We start from the raw sequence: 20,108 nt of genomic DNA on the forward strand, positions 1-20,108 counted from the left end.
TAACAGTCAATATATTTACCACCGTTCTGCACCCATGCAACCATTCTGTTCATTTTCAGAACAATAAATCACATGAGGTAGTCAACACTTTATTATAAAATAACTTTATGTTAGATGACTTTGCCCAATTGAAGGTGAAAGTTCTGAGTCCATTTAAGGTAAGCAAGGCTAAGTAACGAACTTCAATAGGTCAGGTTTATTATATGCATTTTTGACTTAATGATATTTTTAGTTTATGGTGGATTTATTGGGATGTAATACCATTGTGAAGATCTGTAGTTATTTAATCATTTTCTTAAAAAATATGTAATTTTTTTATGTTAAAGAAATATTTATTGATATAAAAAATTCACATGTGAAAAATATGGTATATGTACAGCAGGAATCCATTTTTATAACAAATAAATATTTTTTATTTAAATTTTGTTGGAAAGGAAGTAATAGAATTGTCATAGATGACAGTTTTTCAAGTTAGATTTTATATAGGAATGGAATGTCAAGTGATTTTTCCCTCTTATGCAATAGAGTAAGTGCTGCTAAATCATCCATCCCTGATAAAATTGTAAAGCAATATAAAAAATGATGGCTGAGCTAATTTATGATTTTGTGCCATATACTTAAACATTTTTTGTATATTTAAAATTTGATTCTGGATGTTAACATGCTATAGCATGAGAGTAAGGCTTCTGAGCCATAGTATACTGAGATTCAAATCCTGGCTTCACCAGTTTTGTGTGATATTGGGCAACTTACTCAAACTTTAGTCTTTTCCTCTGTTAAGTGCTTCCTCAGAGCATTGCTAAGAGGATTAAATGAGTTGGGAGACTATAAAGCAGCTAAAAGGATGTCTGTCTCATAGTAAGTACTCAAAAATTAAGCTTTTACTATTTTGAGAATGAGGATTACATTTAATTTTGTGATACTATTTATTACTGGATATGTTTAAAGAACTTTAAAAGTAAACACTCATAAATCAATGACATAATATATGAGGAGACAATTTTTTTAACAACCTTATAGCCAGCATTTTTTAAATTAAAAGGGCCATGCAATGTGCTCTGCATGTTACAAAGATAAATAAAACATTTCCCTGTTCTCCAGAAGTGAATACAGATGAATAAAGTAATTGCAATGGGATGAGGAATAAACGCTTATTAGCATTGGCTACGTGAGACACTAGCGGTGGCCAGTTCTAAGCTATAAGGCAGCTGCTTTGGCAAACGTTACTTTTCCTAGGATTTGTCATCTGAATTTGGGTCTAGGCTCAGTTTATATTCTCCATCTTCAGTTGCATATTGACTTTGTAGGGGTATTTACACAGGTTGGTAGAAGGTGTATCTAGTTTTCCTCTATCTTGGTGAACTGAAAATACATAAAGCAAACCCTAGACAAAGCAGAAGATCAGATTTTGTTTTCATTGTTGTACTTCCTTATGAATTGAACTGGTGGTTGCTTTCGGCCATTTAATAAGAAAGGATTACATTCTTTTCCGTCCCTGGGGAGATGGTTTCAGATTGTTACCTCTACCATGGTGGATATACTTCCATCACATGCCATGTGGCTCAGCAGTTTATCCTCAGCCCCAGCTCAGGCAGTGCAGCACAGCCTTCTACCCCGGCTGCTTTCCGCTTCAGTTTAGGACAGACTGAAGCCAGTGAGAAGCAAAGGTGTATGGTGTTTCATCACTCTCGCTGTTACTGATTTGCAAGGTTCTGCTGCCATAGGTACATTTGAGTTTGTTTGAATTGCTTAAAAAGCCTAATATGGTAACTAACTATATATGATTGAAGATTTGCAGTCCTGCTTGATCTGTGTGGCAAGAAGAGTTCCCATGAAGGAAAGACCAGTTCTTCCCTCGTCAGAAAGCTTCACTACTCGCCAGGATCTCCAAGGTAAGTTTGCTTTGCAAGAAGACCAGAGAAATCACTTCAGGATACTTATGTATTTGTCAGTGCGAGGAATATGTTTGGAAGACCGTGAAGAACTACTCTAGTGCCTGTGGTGGCAGTGGGGGTGCGGAGGGCTGGAGCCCAGGAGAGGGGGAGCGCCGAGTTTTATGGTCTCCCCCTCTGGTCCATGCACTTGTGCCATCTATTCTAAATAAATAAGTGTTATCTTTTTAAAATTTCATTATTTGTATAAATAATAGATTGGTATGTAGGTATAATGCTTGCTGATATTTAATAGGCAAGATCACATCACTGGATACCAGCACCATGAGGGCAGCCATGAAACCGGGCTGGGAGGACCTGGTGAGAAGGTGCATTCAGAAGTTCCACGCACAGCATGAGGGCGAATCTGTGTCCTATGCTAAGAGGCATCATCATGAAGGTAAACATCTCTAAATGATATTTTCCTTGAAGTTGGTTCTGTTCAGTTACTGCTCCCTATGGGAGGTTTCTCTATAACAGTGACTCCTGAAGCTCCCCTCAGGGGACCTGGATATCTGTTGACTTTTTGTGCTCATCTGTACATCCATCATTTGGCCCAGAAGATGTTGCCATCTGAAGAAATGTTTAATGGGAGAACTGGTAGGGCACAAGAACGTGATGCAGGAACTAGAAGAGGAGGTAATTCCAGAAAGACAGGTGAAAGGAAAGGGAGAGGTCACTTTCTTTGATACTAAGGCTTCTAGATGTATAAAACACCACAGGAAGGCACTATCTGATATCAAAAGAAATATTCTCTGAATCATAAGGAAAATCTGGAAATAAGAGTGAAATGAAATTTGCAAGAGCAAGTGAATTCCTGATAGGGGTGATAGTGAGATCCTAAGCCCACCCTCCAAGGTGATGACCACTGAAGACTGCCCAGATGTTTCTGGTAAGACTTGGTAAGAGGCGTAGATTCCACAGGAAGGCCCAAAGAGATGAAGGGACATGTCTGAGGTCACATAAATAATAGTGGGGCAGCTGAAACTAAATCTAAGACGTCACAGTCATATTTCAGTAAGAACAGCAGCCCTCAGGAGCCCCTGGTCTTTGTCTGGCATTGTCCCTCTGACGTGTTTTGACCTCGCAGATCCTCACAGCAGCCTGTGAAATAGGCTTTAGGACTCTCACACTGTGGGTGGGGAGGCCAAAACAGGTGAACCTGAGGCCCATCCTGGCAGTCACTCTGCATCCTGCTCCCAGAGTTCTTTCCACGGTCACATTTCCTCAAGTGTGTTCTGGGGTTTTTGTTAAATTGTCAAGAAAAAAGAAGAAATTCCTTTTCTCCCCACTTAAGTATTAAGTGGGGGAAGGAGACACTTTTCCTTCTAGTTGCTGGATTCTCCTACCATGGTGCTCTGTGTCCTGGCAGGGGACACCTGGTAAGAGGCGTAGATTCCACAGAATGGCCATCCAGGGGCCGGGCTGCCTGTAAGGGCCCGGGGCACTACTGCAGGGTGCCTCACAACTCCATTTGGCAAACTGTCTACATTGTTGCAGAAGAGATTTGTAACTCATTATTGAAAACAGGGTTTTAGTTTGTCCTCTTCCTTTTAATGTGCACCCGTGACCTTGCCATTTTACCAGTACTTTATACCAGTGTTAATTTAGATTTTATGCTTTCAGATCACTGATGAAAAAGTAAAAATCATAGTAAATGACCTCTCTCCCAGTCCCTTGACTTTTCCCTCCTTTTATTCCTCCTTTTTATCTTCCTTATCCTTATTTCTTAGAAATAAGCACATAATCCAACAATCTGTGTCTTTTAGCATTTTTCTTTAAGTTGGAAAGAATAAGAGAAAATAAAGATGCTACATTGGACAGAAATCAGTATTTAACCTACTGTTTCACTAGATCTGGTTTAAAATAAAAAAAGAATAGCAACAACAAAGAATAAGAAATCACCATGGCAAATGTGTTCAGTGTCCCTGGACCCTGAGTAGCAATGCCCTACATTTAATTCTATGGTTTCCTGATTTCTTACAAAAAGGGTTTATAGAGATGTATCAGGCACTGTGCTAGGTTTAAGGAGATGGGACCCACTGAAAGGAAACTCCCAAATGTGTGAAATACATTTCAACAAAATGTATGAAAGAGGTTAAGATCAAGTATAATCATTTGCATTGACTAAATACCTACTGGACATTTTTGTTTAAATTGAGAAGCTTACTAAATGCATTCTGTTGCATGCTTACACATACCTACTGAGTAGAGATGTTTGATGTAGACCAATTGGAAATAGAAAACCTTAAGGTCAGATAAAATTCTGAAATTACAAGCTCTTTGGAATAGGAACCCTATTATAAAAGTTGTATTTATGCTACCTATTAGGAACATATTTATTGTGCAAAGCAAGATGCACATATGTACAATAATCCATTGTACATATGCCTCTTCAGAGTAACTTCATGCAACAGAAAGTAATGCCTGAGTACTGCATGTAACTGAAAGTGTGAAGGGGATTTCATTAGGGAAATTGCTCAAAGTGAAATTTTACTAAGAAATCAGAATCCACATTGTGTGTCAGCAACTTCCCTCCCTCCTTTTCCCCTCCTCCCCACTGCCTTTTTGCAGTTTTGTGGAATGGTGAGTCTGCTCAGTGGATTTGGGGCTAGCTATTTAACCCACAAAATTTGTGCTGAAAATTTTGTGGTAAAAACACGGTGGTCTTCTTAAAATGGTTTAAGAGGTAACTAAATTATGTGGCTACTTTTTTTTCTGAACCAAAATGTTCTTTTTTAATATGCAGTAGTTGACAGTTTTAAAAGAAAATCTGAAATTTTATTTTAAGACAGATTATTTTAATCTAGTTGATTTGTCTTACATTTGCTGCTGTTGTCATGAAAATGGAAACACCTGATTCTTCATTGAGAAATTAAACCAACTCCATGTCACTAAGATTTGCTCTTGTATTGTTTCCATTTTCTATTTAACCCTTTTTTTCTCTGAAAAGATTCCTCTGACTTTTACTTCCTGTTGTCCTAACTTCAGAAATAATCTTTACACACTGAGAAACAGAGTTGGGGAACAAGAAGTAGTGTGAGATGATCAGCTGAACAGTACATAACCCAGAGATAAATATTCTGAAAATTCATTCAATGTCATAAATTTTACTGTAATACATGTATTAGGTCAAAGAAATTAAAGGCAAATTATACCCTTTAGAGGTATCAAGTTTATGCATTTATTTTCTAACACTTTGAAAAAATCATTGTTAAGCTTGTTTTGAGCTGTTAAATTGTTTACACTCTAATTTGCCCACGGTACTGAAGATTTTGAAAAGAACATAGTTTGAGAGTCTAAGCTTCATTTTTAAAAAAACAAAGATAGTGAATTTATTGGTATTTGGAGTGAAAAGCAAACATGCTTTTAAAATGTATAACATCATCAGATAGTACTTATAAAGTAACTCTTTAATATGCCAGGAGGAAACTATTAAACTTACTGAAGTTTATTGCTATTGTTATGTCTTGTCCCATTGCCGCCTCCTGATTTTTTTTTCCTAAACTTGCCTTCTGTTTCCTTGCTTGCCTGCAGTGCTGAGACAAGGATTGGCATTCAGTCAGATCTACCGGTTTTCCTTGTCCGATGGCACTCTTGTTGCTGCGCAAACAAAGAGCAAACTCATCCGTTCTCAGACTACTAATGAACCTCAGCTTGTAATATCTTTACATATGCTTCACAGGTAATCCTAGTTCTAAGAAATCATTTTCCCTTCCCAGGTTAAGAGGAAATACTTCAAAAGCAACAAATCATCCTAGAGCTTTGGAGGTTTGTTAGACTTTGTGTTGGTCAACCCCCGGCATGTAAACTATAAAGTGAAATTGCTATTAACTGTTGGCTAAAAGACAGCTCATGGTACCAGCAAAGTAGAGTGTGCATTTTGAATTTTAGCCTTAATACTAGTGAATTTGAGACCCAGCTGGAGGAACACAGGTAGCACCCACTTTGCCCTGGCATGACAGGCCCGTTACATCAGAGAAGGGAAATGGATAAGTTCCCCATGATGGCACAAGCAGGACAGGAATAGTGAAGCTCTTAGCATGGTTTCTGCTCTTCTGTGTTTATATCTGAAACTTTCAAACATATATATACTTAGAAAGACTGTTTTAGATTTTATTCTCAGGTTTAAATCAACTTTTTGGCATTAGACTTTAAATTGAAGTGTAATAACCATCTCCATAAAAATACAAGTAAAGAAAATTGTTAATTTTAAAATAAGTGTCCTAAACTATATTGTTTTAAAGCATAAACTTAGGAAAATGATTATATTTCAAGTTACATATTTATGTATGAGCTATATAAAACTTTATGAGGTACTATCAGAAAATATATAAAGTTGCTCTGGTTAAAAAGTCCCCCTTTATTACATTTCTCAATTATTTACTTCTTACTTAGGGATAAAAACAATCAGGCAGCCCTGTTTGCCAACTGTTAATAAATCTGACCTCATACCAAAACCATTTGGAAGTGATTACAGATGTGCCAGATCTCACCCCCCTAACTGAAAACTGATGTTTGACAATTTGTGAAACCTGTTTTGTTTGGATTTGTGAACACATGTGGCAACTCCCAAGCGACTGCCAAGGCTGTGAGTTAAAGCTCGTAGGGCTTAGAAAGTCATCGAGCTCCATTAGCCTGCTTTCAGTCGCTCACAAGGGACTGGATTGGAGTTGTCTAGAAGCTGGAGAATAAGATCACAGATTAAGGTCACTCTCAAATTCTGGCCCATGCTGTCTATCTTGGAGGCTCTTGCTTGGACTTGGCAAGGGGATGCAGATGGGGGCATCTGTCAGACAAGGTGATCTAATTCTAAACAGTTTTGGTAACTTAATTGCCTATAGATCTTGCAGAGTTTCTAACAGGGGCAAGTTTTTCCCCCAAAGTTTGCTGTTCACATTGAGCCAAGTAGTACACACCATAGCTCTCTGAGCTTACAGATGTGTCTGTTGTTAGGAATTGTAGTGTCTGGCTAATTGAAGACAGCTCTGCTCTTCTGGGTCATTTCTTTAAGATGCCACAAGCTTTCAGTTGTTAATATACCATTTAGTGAGAAACATGTATTATATCTAACGTCTTATCTGCAAACGACCATTTCAGTATGGTAGTAGTCAAATCTAAACATGCCCCCTCAAAAGCCGCAGACATCTTAATGAGTTGACTGAAAAGCATGCCTCTTGCTCCAAAACTATACATGTTCAGTCTTGTCCATAACTGCAGATTGTTTCATCAAGGTATTATCTTTAGTTGTAGTACATTCTTTTAAACAAAAGAGGCCATGTTGTTTTGTACAATTAAGAACAACTTGCTGAAACTGAAGGAACAAAACAGCAGCAGACTCACAAACTCCAAGAAGGACTAGCGGTTACCAAAGGGGAGGGGTGGGGGAAGGGAAGGTGGGGAGGGAGGGAGAAGGGGATTGAGGGGTATTATGATTAGTGCACGTGGTGTGGGAGTGGTCATGGGAAAGACAGTGTAGCACAGAAAAAACAAGTAGTGACTGTGGCATCTTACTACATGGACAGTGACTGCAGTAGGGTATGGAGGGGGACTCAATAATATGGGTGAATGTAGTAACCACATTATTTTTCATGTGAAACCTTCATCAGACTGTATATCAATGATACCTTAATTAAAAAAAAAAACAACTTGCTAAGTATTTTTCCTTTTATATTTCTTTCCTCACTATACAGAGAGCAGAATGTGTGTGTAATGAATCCAGATCTGACTGGACAAGCAATGGGGAAGCCATTGAATCCAATTAGCTCAAGCAGCCCTGCCCATCAGGCCATGTGCAGTGGGAACCCAGGTCAGGACATGACCCTAAATAGCAATATAAACTTTCCCATCAATGGCCCTAAGGAACAAATGGGCATGCCCATGGGCAGGTTTGGTGGTTCTGGGGGAATGAACCATGTGTCAAGCATGCAAGCAAGCACTCCTCAGGGTAGTAACTATGCACTCAAAATGAACAGTCCCTCACAAAGCAGCCCTGGCATGAATCCAGGCCAGCCCAACTCCATGCTTTCACCAAGGCATCGCATGAGCCCTGGAGTCGCTGGAAGCCCTCGCATCCCACCCAGCCAGTTTTCCCCTGCAGGAAGCTTGCATTCCCCTGTGGGAGTCTGCAGCAGCACAGGAAATAGCCATAGCTACACCAACAGTTCCCTCAATGCACTTCAGGCCCTCAGTGAGGGGCACGGGGTCTCATTGGGGTCATCATTGGCTTCACCAGACCTAAAAATGGGCAATTTGCAAAACTCCCCAGTTAATATGAATCCTCCTCCACTCAGCAAGATGGGAAGCTTAGACTCCAAAGACTGTTTTGGACTTTATGGGGAGCCATCTGAAGGTACAACTGGACAAGCAGAGAGCAGCTGCCATCCTGGAGAGCAAAAGGAAGCAAATGATCCCAATGTGCCCCAGGCTGTGAGCAGTGACAGGTCTGACGGACAGAATAGACTGCATGACAGCAAAGGACAGACCAAACTCCTGCAGCTGTTGACCACCAAATCTGACCAGCTGGAGCCTTCACCTTTATCCAGCTCTCTGTCGGACTCAAACAAGGACTCCACAGGGAGCTTGCCTGGTCCCGGGTCAGCACATGGAACCTCGCTCAAGGAGAAGCATAAGATTTTGCACAGACTCTTGCAGGACAGCAGTTCCCCTGTGGACTTGGCTAAGTTAACAGCAGAAGCCACAGGCAAAGAGCTGAGCCAGGAGGCCAATAGCACAGTTCCTGGTTCAGAAGTGACTATTAAACAAGAGCCAGTGAGCCCCAAGAAGAAAGAGAATGCACTACTTCGCTATTTGCTAGATAAAGATGATACTAAAGATATTGGTTTACCAGAAATAACCCCCAAACTAGAGCGACTGGACAGTAAGACAGACCCTGCCAATAACACAAAACTAATAGCTATGAAAACTGAGAAGGAGGAGATGAGCTTTGAGCCTGGTGAGCAGGTAAGTTTCGCAACATGTTCTCCCCACGTACTAATCCATATGCACAAGCATTCTCTCCACAGGACCATTTTGAGGCTTCAGGTGATTAGGTAAAAATAAGCCTTCTCCTTTGTTCTTACTTTGAAACAGAGTTGATTCTCACTAAAGATAGTGAAGAGTGACAATTTTATAGAACAGGGGTCAGCTGGCCTTTTTTGTGTGTGAAGGGCCACATGGTTAATATTTTTGGCTCTGCCAACCATTTTGAGTCTCTGCCACAACTGTTTGATTCTGCCGTTGTAGTTCAAAAGCAGACATAGGCACTATGTAAACTACGTAGTATTCCAAAAACACTACTTAAGATACTGATACTTGAATTTTATATAATTTTCGTGTGTCATAAAATACTCTCCTCTTGATTTGTTTTCAGTTTTTTAAAAATATAAATCCTTTCTTGGTTCATGGGCCATACAAAAACAGGTGGTGGACAGGAGTCAGCCTGCAGGCCAGCTGTAGTTGGCTGACCCCTGTCAATAGAAGATGCCTAAATTGAAGATAATCACTTCCTCGATACTGGGGTTTGTCAGGGCAGAATTAAATTATTTATTTACCTTTCTCTCTTTTTAAGATCAGAGATTGACTGCTTTTCAAACCTAATAAAGATTGTACCTCTCTTTATTCTCGACCAAAACTTACGATTAATGCTTAAGAATTTAAGGCATCAATATGAAAAGTATTTGAGGGGAAATGGATAGAAAGAATTAAGTTTGACTTGATGTTAGTGTATCTGAGCCATCATATATAAATCCAACTAAAATAGTAGTGTGCATGATCTGTTGTTCTTATCTGAAAAATTAATTCCCTGAAAAAATCCAGGACAGCTAAAGTGATAATCAGAAACATTCTTGAAAATTCTTTAAGCAATTAATGACATCACAGGGAAACTGTGAACTAGTTAACATTTTTCTTTATTGAAAAAATCTGAGTTATGATTGATAGAATGCTTGGCATAAATATCTCCTTGGGGATTCAGTGCCTGGCTTGGGTGATCCAGGACTTCACCCCACACTGTCAAAGCTCCCTCCAATCCCTGGTACTGCCCTGCACTTCAGATCTTTGAAGTCATGATTGGCTAAGAAGCTTCATAGGACTTTCTACTTATGGTTCACTAATTTGTCCTTGAAACCTGTTTTGCAAGTGGATATTTTAGGTGTTGCTGTGTTCAGGGGCTAAGTGTGTGAGTGGGGAGAGGAGAGAGGGTCACCCCCTGGCTGTAACCTTGAACTCTCCTGAGGCAGCAGAGGCTGACCCAGAGGCAGGCCTAGATTGAAAGCAGAAATCAGGAAAGCTAAGGCCATACTTGCTCTTTTAGCTGGGCTCCATCCTTGGTTCTGAGCGCTGAGCTTCCTTTATTTCTTTCACTTTGACAGCTGCTAGCATTCCTATAAGGCAAATAGGATTTGTTGAGCCTTTGTGTCCTTCACAAGGGAACAGCCTAATTATACACAAATCTTTGGTAATCAGTCCTTAAACTTAGGTGTTAGTGCAGATTCTATATAACGGCTGTTCTGTAATGCCGTAAAGTCATCAGATGGGGAAAACTGGGGTCTTATTAGCAGAAAGTTACTGGATAAACTACAGTGTAAACCATATTGGCCACTGTAAATGTTTAAATCCTCTGAGGTTTTCTAGATTAGAATACACAGCACTACTGGTACTTCAGAGTGGCAGGCACAGATACTGTCACTCAGGTCTCTTGGCACATGCCACAGGGCAAGATGGTGACTCATCAGGTCCACCTTAGCTTAATGGCTATAAGGGGCTGCCCTTCCCTCCATAAGCAAAATGTATTTCTATCCCAGGCCTGAGGCCCTAGGGACTTAGAAGGCCAGAGAAGGGGGGGACACTGGCATTTCTATATTTAGATATATGATTACACTAACTTCAGACAAGAAACTGACCAAAAAAAAAGAAGGGTTTCATTTTGTTTTGTTCTTTTAAGTCCTTGAGTCACTTGCAGTTTCTAATTGTTTAGGAGAAACATTTTTCTAACTAAAATTGTCTTACCTAGGGAACATAAGGCCCAGAGTGTAATCCGCACAAGTCTGTTACTTTGGGTGGACCGAAAAGCAGTGTGTACAACACATGCATAGATGGTATTTTTTTTTCTTAATGAAACCCAGTCGTCCCTGGTCTCGTGCTCAATCCACTCCCATTTAAAACTTAACCGAAAAAATACTGCTTCAGAGCAATTTTAACATCAAAAACATTGCAACTTGAAAAGTTACCACAGGAAGAATGCATTACCTAATTTTAGATCAAAGTTAGAATGATTTACTTTAAGAAAAAAACTGATTCTCTTACCTTCTGCTTTCCTTCTCTGTCTCCAAAACAGATTGTGTCTCCCATTAGCTGCTAAACATGTTCACTGAAGACTTTTCTTTCATTTCAAGGGACTACAACAGGTTTTTTATTTAGTAAGATAAACTGTTAGGGAGCCTGAGTTGCAGTTAACTGTCCTGTTAAAAATTTTGACTCAGAAAGGAGCCATTAACTGAGTGTGTGTTTAACCCATCACTTACTTATTAAGGACAGGAAGTACTTCGATGGCACTATTATACCTAAAATAGCAGGCTTTACCAGGAGAGTATTTAAACATTTGTTTCCACAGTGTTTTGTAACTAACAGGAAACAATGACAGAAAAATTTCCGATATGTTTACCGACTTTAGTTATGTACCTGTATACACCATGGAACATGCTGATACCTAACCAGAGGATACTCTTCTGTTCTTCCTAATGCTACTGGGCCATTTATCCTTAAGGTTTATAAATATTCCAAAAAAGAATTTCTTCTTGTTATTTTGCTTCAATAGAAAGGCAAACCATATTTTAAACTGGTAGTGTCCTGACAGTTTCCCTCCAGATGGAGTAGAATTGTCTTCTCATTTTTTAACAATTTTATGTTAGGAAAATGTGGGAAAATTACACTTTTTATTTAAAATTTTTGAAAGTGTTTTGTAATTTATTAAAATACTTACGTTATTAAAATGCATGTGCTCTATATAGTTCCTCCAGAGAACAAGTTGATTTGACACATGAAAAATTCATAAAACCAGAAAAATGAAAAATTAAAGAAATCAAGTCCAATTTTCATTTTGTAGAACTCTTGTAAGAATCTTTCTGACTCATTTTCTGCCTGAAATAGTTTAAACTAACTATTCAAATTGATGTGGCTAATTTGAGCATTCGAATAGATGCCTAAGCAAAACTTTGAAGTTTCTTGGCAAAGCATTTTAAAGGAAAGCATTAATCTTTTTGTCTTGTGAAGAAATCATGCCTAGCAAAGTGGATAGGGACTAGAAGAACTTTTGATGAAAATTAATGCTTTCAAAATTTTAAGGGAGGAAATGTTTGATCAAAAACTTAATGTGATCAAGTCCATCCCTTCCAGAACTTACATGACTCCAGAAGGAAATGTCATCGTCATCAAATTTTATTGCTAAACAACAGAAGGGGTACAGACTTTCTGAACTTTACCTCCTTGAAGAACATTCAAGTAAAATGAAGGCCATTAATGTTAAATATGTACTCCAAAAATTGACTAGAAATAAACACAAGCAACACAATACCTTCTCTGGTGGGGAAAATTTCATAATGCATTTTTCTGATGGTAAGCTGAATGATTTCAGAGAGTGTCCAGAGTTCTGGGTCTCCAAAGAAGCAATTCCTTTTGAATATAGCACCAAGAAGCTCCTGCATAGCTTTCTTAAGACAAATAAATGAAAGTGCTTAGTTACTGGCCAGAGCTAGACTGATCCACAGTTGAATTTAGTCGACTCTTAACATGGCAAAGATTAGAATTTAAAAATCATGCTTTTTAAAAAATAAATCAAGGAAAATAATAGATTTAAATTTTTCTAATTGTTTTTTTTAATGATGAGTGGATTTAAACCATCCAAATATATTTTAACATTATTTGTCTAATGACATATAACATTAGATGTATTTTAAACCCATCGTCTTGGACGCAAGAGTAGATCACAAAGGAAGAATCACAAATCCTGTCATTATACCTCCAAGTGAACTGTGATAGTTATTTTTCTGTTGCAAGAGGTTTAAAGTATAGTTTTATCTGCTCAAGTACACTAAACGTAGAAAGGAAAGGGAAGAGTTTGAACCCAGGCAGCTGTTAATCTACATTGTAAAAACTTTCTTTTACTCATATCTGGGGCTGGGGGCAAATAAATATAAGGGCATCATGGAGGAAAATGATATGCTTTATTTTCATTGTTGATATGATCCTACCTCTGTGGATGTTTCTCATCCAAGGCAATCTGCAAAGGGGTCTCAGAAGGAACTTGACTACCACTGTTTCAGCTCACCTCCCTCACCCCAATGCACACAATGACCTACAAGGGCCACTTTTTAAAGTACTCTACACAAGGCAACCTTGTAGTAGAGGTTCACAGGACAGCAATACACTTCAGAGTTTATTTAAACCTCTTATCTCTATTCTTATAATTTTTGTGACACAATTATCACAGATTTTTCTAAGAAATTATAGAAATTTCTATGAGAAATTTCACTGATCCTGGAAAGATTTTTTAAATTACAAGTTAATGTGATTAAAGGAATTCATCGGGTTGGCTGAGTGTCCATTGCTATGTTTCAGGCACTGTCCTTGGAGAGCAGTAAGTGTTTATACTGATATTTATACCTTATATGTTCAGCTCAACATGATAAAAATAGATTTACAAGGGAGTCACTTCACATGCAGTTTTAAATTAACAAAATCATCTATACACATTCAGAAAAAAGGAAGAAGAGATGGCTATTAAATGTTTTTTTCAAGAAGTGTAAACGGTTTTGCCCACCATTTAACCCAATGAGTGTGTACTCTAGTGGCAGGCGACAAGAGTCCACTGGGTTTTGGGTTCCTGTAAGCATGTGAAAATGTAGCTTTCTGAATGCAGCATGGCCCCACTGCGTAGATGGCGTCATTTCGGACTCAGTGAAAGAAACAGTAATGAGCTGAGAAGCTGGTGTACTGTCCTTGGAGGGGACACAGGGAGCCTTCCTAAGGAGTTGTCTGTGCTTCAGGATGCTAACTTTATTTACCTAACCCTCACCTAATATGCCTCTGTTTTTTGTTAGAAATGGGTGGCTAACTAAAACCAGTCTTGTAATTGCTCTAACACTTTATTAGGAATTCCCTGGAAAATGAACTTCCAAGTTATCACTAAGCTGATTGACTGACGAATCAAGTAAAATGGCCTTCAATTTATCCTAAGAAATATGTGCAGTTAAAGACTTCTTATATAGTTAATACATTTGCTGTAAACTGCAAAAACCTGAACAAGCCCAACCCCTACATGGGGAATAGGAACTGTATATAGAAGAAGACTATAAGCCATTCTGTTCTAAGTATACCTCCTACCAAATATAAGCTATTTCATTTGAATTGCCATTGTAGATAAAAAGATTAGTCATGATCAAGGATTCAAAGTCCATCCAGTGGCTTTGGGGAAATTGCCTAACTTAATGTTTTTTCCAGATACACATCAAGAGAATCATTCCTACCACTTTCTTCACTAGAAACCAAACCTAGCATTTAACATACCCATTTTGTGTGGTTGGTGTTGTTTGATTTTAAATACTTGGCACATAGAATCTGCTTACAAGAATTTGACATCATTTGAGCTTTCTAGAAGCAAAGTACTCCGTATGAAATAGTAGTGATACTTACCTCATTATTTTAATGTTGGTAATTGAAATGAATTATTTTAATAAAGGGAAAAGCCCTACAAAACATTTTTTATGGCTTCTGTGAAGTCAGACTAATAGAGTCTGTGTTTGGGGACAAAGTGTTTTTATTCTGCTTCCCTACATTTTGTCACCTAAGCTGGTGAGTGACTGAGAAAGCCAGTGTCATTCAAAACTGAAAGTGCAAGCAGAAAAGAACACCACTCAGATTGAGAAGGCAGTGCTTACCTGCTCAAGCTTACTTCAGGCTTATTTTGCATTTTACCCCGTGCTCTTTCAAAAAAAAAAAGGTCCTGAAAGGAAATGGCCATTTACTAAATACCGATTTAGTATGAATTTGGATCATATTTTCTAACAGTTTTTTGTTGTTGTTATTTCTTAGGAATAGTTAGCCACCAAACCTAGACCTGGACTGTAAGCCATAGTACACTCTAGTTAGAAATATGCATACTCATAATTAATTATTTGGCTAAAATGTAGGAGAATTTGTATGTTGCCAAGGAACAATGCTGGAAGAAAGCTTTCTTTCTAATTCAGTTATTTCTCTTTTTACAGATGAGAAAATTGAGGAACAAGAGATTAATTTATTTGTCCTTTGTCAGTTTGATTTTTTTTAAGAGATGATCAGTTGCTTGTTAGGCGTGAGGTATCTGTGTCTCTGGTTTGGCTGTGGTGCCTCATCCTTTGGGTCTAATGGTGAATGGGCCTGTGGTGCCCTCTTTTAGAGTGGGGCTGGGTTAAACTCTTCTGTTTGTCAACTACAGCCTGGCAGCGAGCTGGACAACTTGGAGGAGATTTTGGATGATTTGCAGAATAGCCAATTACCACAGCTTTTCCCAGACACGAGGCCATGCGCCCCGGCTGGATCAGTTGACAAGCAAGCCATCATCAATGACCTCATGCAACTCACAGCTGAAAACAGCCCTGTGACACCTGTTGGAGCCCAGAAGACAGCACTGCGCATTTCACAGAGCAGTGAGTATGAGATACTGATGGTTATGCCAAGAAATGCCCATATAATCACCATTAGAAACAGAGATTATTAAGATCTGATGCAAACAGCTTAGTCACTTCAAGATTTTTGTGTTCAAAGAGCACCATCTACTGTCCTCTTTCTTCAAAACAGTATTCACAATGGATTCTAGTGAACACGGCTTTCCAACAGTCTCCTGCGGCTAATTTAATCAACATAGCTTAAGGCTGACCTACATAGATAAAGTTCTTTAGATAATTGTCATAGTTCCCTTCATTTTGAGCAGCCTTTAGAAATAGGGTTTAAAATAGGTTCTATGTTTTAATACATAACTGAATACTTTAAATATAAAAAAATTCAGAAGTTTTGCTAATACACTTTAAAAATTCTTAAAATATTTAGTCATTATACATGAAAGGGCTACACACATTAAAAATATCTTGTCCTATCTCCAAAGAATCCTCATAAATGTCAATTGTACATAGAACTTTATCATATACATTTTTCTAAGTACATTTTAAGTTTAGTTTGATATAAAGCTTGAAGACCTTAGGCTGTTTTATAAAATATTTTTTATCATTCTTTTTATTTTAGATTTTTGCAAGTTTAAGATGAACTCTTTCTTCACTATGAACACTTAGTTTATAGGAAAGTTAACTGAAGTTGCTCAGTAGTTTTGAATGGAAGAAAATCTGTCCTGTGCCAGGAACATAATTAATAGAAAGATAAATAACATCTTTAGTGTTAAACTGGTGAACAGAATGATTTTTCCCTCATTAAATACAATGCTTAGCTTTGTTTTCAAACCAGAAATAGCAACCATCAAGCAGATCACAAATCTCTTTAATTACTAGATATTTTTTCATGTGATTCCTGATCATTCTGAATAAGGTAAAACAAAACAGAGTTTTTTCTTACCTCTTAAACCTGTCTATTTCTTGGGGAGAGGAGGGTTTCTAATAGACCATGGGAGACACAAAGTCCAAAAGTTGGGAAGTAAGTAAGAAACACACTAGAAAGATGATGCTCATTAATCAGAGGAATTAATGAAGGACTGCATGGGAACTCATGGTCCCTTCTCTGTACGTCCTAATGGTATTCAGACTATTGAAATGGTAAGCAGTTAACTAAACCTGAGGAAGTCATGATTAAGCATGTACATAATTTCTATTCCAATTAATTCTTCTAAATATTTTATTTCTGTTGATTATAAAGAACTTACTCTTTCTTCAAAATGTTCTATTTCATAGTTTATATAATTCAGTGAAAATAAAGTATGTGATATTTAATAAATTAACTGTAATTTATAATACCTTTATACTTTAAAATTCAGTAACATTGTTATCAAATTGCTGGTTGTCTCTGGGATAGTACCGTGCATTGTACACAGTAAATTCTTATGAACTAACCATAAGAATTATTTCAAATCTAAATGCATCTGGAATTTTAAGAAGCTATATTTAGAAGACTAAACAGGGCTCTAAAGCTTTAGTGCTGTCTTAAGGTAGCAGAGATCACACTTAACGATTTTACCCTCCAATGAGAGGAGGTACTTTTAACCTAATTCTATTCCTAGGGAAGTCCAGTTAAGAACTGGTATGTCCAAACCTCACGTGGCTGGTTTGGTGCCATATACAAGAGATGTTTATAGCTTCCCAGCTGTGACTAACAAAGTAGTACTCCTAAACTTCAGTAGTATCACATGAAAAAAAACTGTACTAGTGATGTACTTAATAAGCAAATACAATTAAATCTTACAAATCAATATTGGGGAGAAAAATATATGGTAAATAATAGGCATGTTCTGAGGGGTTTTTTCTTTTTTTCTCAGGATTGTCAAGAATTAACCTAGAGACTTGTTGATTAGATTACAAGTCTACATTTTGGCACTGAATGGGGGTTTCTTTGTCTGTGAATTTGTCTTTTATGTAGGCAGTTGGTCCCTATTGTGCCTGTGTTATTTTACAAAGAACATTTTCCCTAAAAACTACTTTTGTTACTATTCTTTTCCATTATCCTATATTAACCTTCAGTTTTCATTTGTTTTCTCCTTAGCTTTTAATAACCCACGACCAGGGCAACTGGGCAGGTTATTGCCAAGCCAGAATTTACCACTTGACATCACACTGCAGAGCCCAACGGGTGCTGGACCTTTCCCACCAATCAGAAACAGTAGTCCCTACTCAGTGATACCTCAGCCAGGAATGATGGGCAATCAAGGCATGATAGGCAACCAAGGAAATTTAGGGAACAGTAGCACAGGTAAGGGCTCAAATGCACCGTTTACTTTATGGGTAGGTTATTTAACTTAATGAAGTACTCATCCACATCCAACTCGTAAGAGTTTTTCAAATAGACTTTTTTTATGTTAGAAACTAATGTTTAAACATAAGAAATGCTATAGTTTCACTGTGAGAGTGGCATATGAAGCACTGGAAAGCATTCTAGTAAGCTGCCCATTTTACTCTGTCTGTGATCTTTACTTTTCTGAGGTCTTAAATCATTAATCCTAGAGCATAGGCTTATTTCACTTCTATTGCAGTTTACTATTCTAGACACTGCAATGGTATGTATAAAGCAATTTGGTGGTTGCTAGCGTTTTGTGATAATCTGCTGATAATCCCAAAATTTGTATTCACTGATGAATTGTGTTTGGAGAATTTCAGAATGGAAGTGTAAAGTTCAACCAGCCTTTCATACTTAAAAGCAGTGCAGTTCTTATTCAGAAAAATACTCTTTAAAAATGAAGAACTTCAGCATACAGTTGTATGCCTGGCCTACTAGTAACTGGTTCAGGGCTCCATATTTGACGGTTTGTGAATTTCCCTGTGATCTGGTTTGGACCTTGACCTGCTATAGCTTAAAGGTGTCTGCCAAGTTGCCCAGGCACATTAGTGGTCATCAGTGAAGTAGCTACTGCATTCCCAAGCTTCCATCCAATTCAGAGTAGAAATGATTATACCAAGGTTGATTGCTTTTACCACCATGTCCTGTACCCTGTATATCTGCCTATCACAGAACAGGATGCTGAGTTTTTCTAATGAAGAACTGCTCACAATTTACAGTTTTCTTTCTCTGTCAAAATGAGGTACTAGAGACAAAGGCATTCATAGACGTAGATATTACAAAAAGAAGTTGTATTTGTGGACTTATTTAATTGCTGTTGGTCTTTTGGTTTTGTGTTATTTTGTTTTTTAAGCTTAATCTGTAACCCCTGTGTACACATTGCTATTTAGATAGTTAAACAAAACTAAGAGTTCAACTTGAGAAAAGATGGATTTTTAAATTTTTCTGTTGTTCATAAGCAATTCATGGGAAACATGAATTATTTTGTATAAAAACAGTTTATTTATTCAACAAATATTTTTTGGGTGCCTACCATATGTGCCAGGCACTGACTACTTCATTAGTTTATATACTCAGAATCAGTGCCATATTACTTTTATATTATTTTTAAGATACAGTATTGATTTATATAAAGTACTGATTTATGTAAAATTCTGTAGTATAGCAGAAAAGGAGCTGTTGATTAATTAAAGGTGCCTTCTTATTAGCAAAATATAAGATAGGCGTTCTTGTAGGAATCTTAAGTAGGAATTTGGGGATATGCGTGTAGTCAAATCTGGGCTACCTGGTGATCACTGGGGTCCAGAGTGAAGATCATACAATGCCTGTGCTTTGTTTCAAAAAAGATAGAAAAACTGCAAGAGACTACTTCAGTTGTAATTGCATTGATATTGTTGAATTATGAACGGTTTTTCTCTTCTGCTTTCAAGAGTTTCTATAATCTTGTTGTAATACTTAGGTAATAGATTTTTGAAAAATAAGATGCCCGTTCTCCCATAATAACATTGCATAATAACTTTGCATTGTTTGAATCCAATCTTAAAATGGTTTTAAAAATATATATTACTATCATATTATCCTAATGTTTTCAAACTAATTAATTACCCTTTACTCTTAATCATCCTTATATTAGCATATTTTCATTTCACCAGTGAAAAACCCAAAATACATGTTTGGTCTCCCCTTCTTAAATATACCCTTTTGTTGTCATAAGTAAAGTAGATGAAAGCAAGCCATTGTATTTAAAAGTAGAACACTTCAAAATGAAGGGTCCTCACTTGGGGTTTTTCCCCTTAAGAATATCAAGTCTAAGCAAATATTTAGCCATTGCCAGCATCTCCAATGGCCAGACCAGACAGAGCAAAGAGGTCTATCCTGCTTGGTTGGCAGTGTTCTGCTCTTACTGGTGTGTGTGGTCAGATAACTCTTACTATCTCAAGTAGGAAAGGATTTTTGTCAGGTATATTGAAGTAGTAGGAGCTCCTGTCATGGCTATAAAGAACAGTTGTGAGATCTCCATGCTTCAGAGACACCTTGGTCAATTTTGTAACTAACAAATTATAATACTCTGAAATGATTTCCAGGATTTAGAAGTCTGGGATAGGCTTTACAGAATACTGTCTATGATATTAGTTTATAGTGAGAGTATTG

At 37.6% G+C, this 20,108-nt stretch overlaps 1 protein-coding gene across 13 annotated transcripts in view; it reads left to right on the forward strand.

Moving 5' to 3' along the window:
* The window catches only part of NCOA2 (nuclear receptor coactivator 2), a 298,607-nt gene that overhangs the window by 249,224 nt on the left and 29,275 nt on the right, over nucleotides 1-20,108 (forward strand). For 12 of the 13 annotated variants that reach the window (XM_036886214.2, XM_036886211.2, XM_057497992.1 and 9 more), the window contains 6 exons: nucleotides 1,791-1,892; nucleotides 2,188-2,331; nucleotides 5,469-5,616; nucleotides 7,625-8,894; nucleotides 15,403-15,613; nucleotides 17,667-17,873. In XM_036886214.2, the coding sequence (XP_036742109.1) occupies nucleotides 1,791-1,892; nucleotides 2,188-2,331; nucleotides 5,469-5,616; nucleotides 7,625-8,894; nucleotides 15,403-15,613; nucleotides 17,667-17,873 (2,082 nt within the window). The remainder of the gene's footprint in view (nucleotides 1-1,790; nucleotides 1,893-2,187; nucleotides 2,332-5,468; nucleotides 5,617-7,624; nucleotides 8,895-15,402; nucleotides 15,614-17,666; nucleotides 17,874-20,108) is intronic. The other variant, XM_036886218.2, reaches the window with a different exon arrangement.

The sequence above is a fragment of the Manis pentadactyla genome, chromosome 3 (assembly GCF_030020395.1).
Source record: "Manis pentadactyla isolate mManPen7 chromosome 3, mManPen7.hap1, whole genome shotgun sequence".
Taxonomy (NCBI): domain Eukaryota; kingdom Metazoa; phylum Chordata; class Mammalia; order Pholidota; family Manidae; genus Manis; species Manis pentadactyla.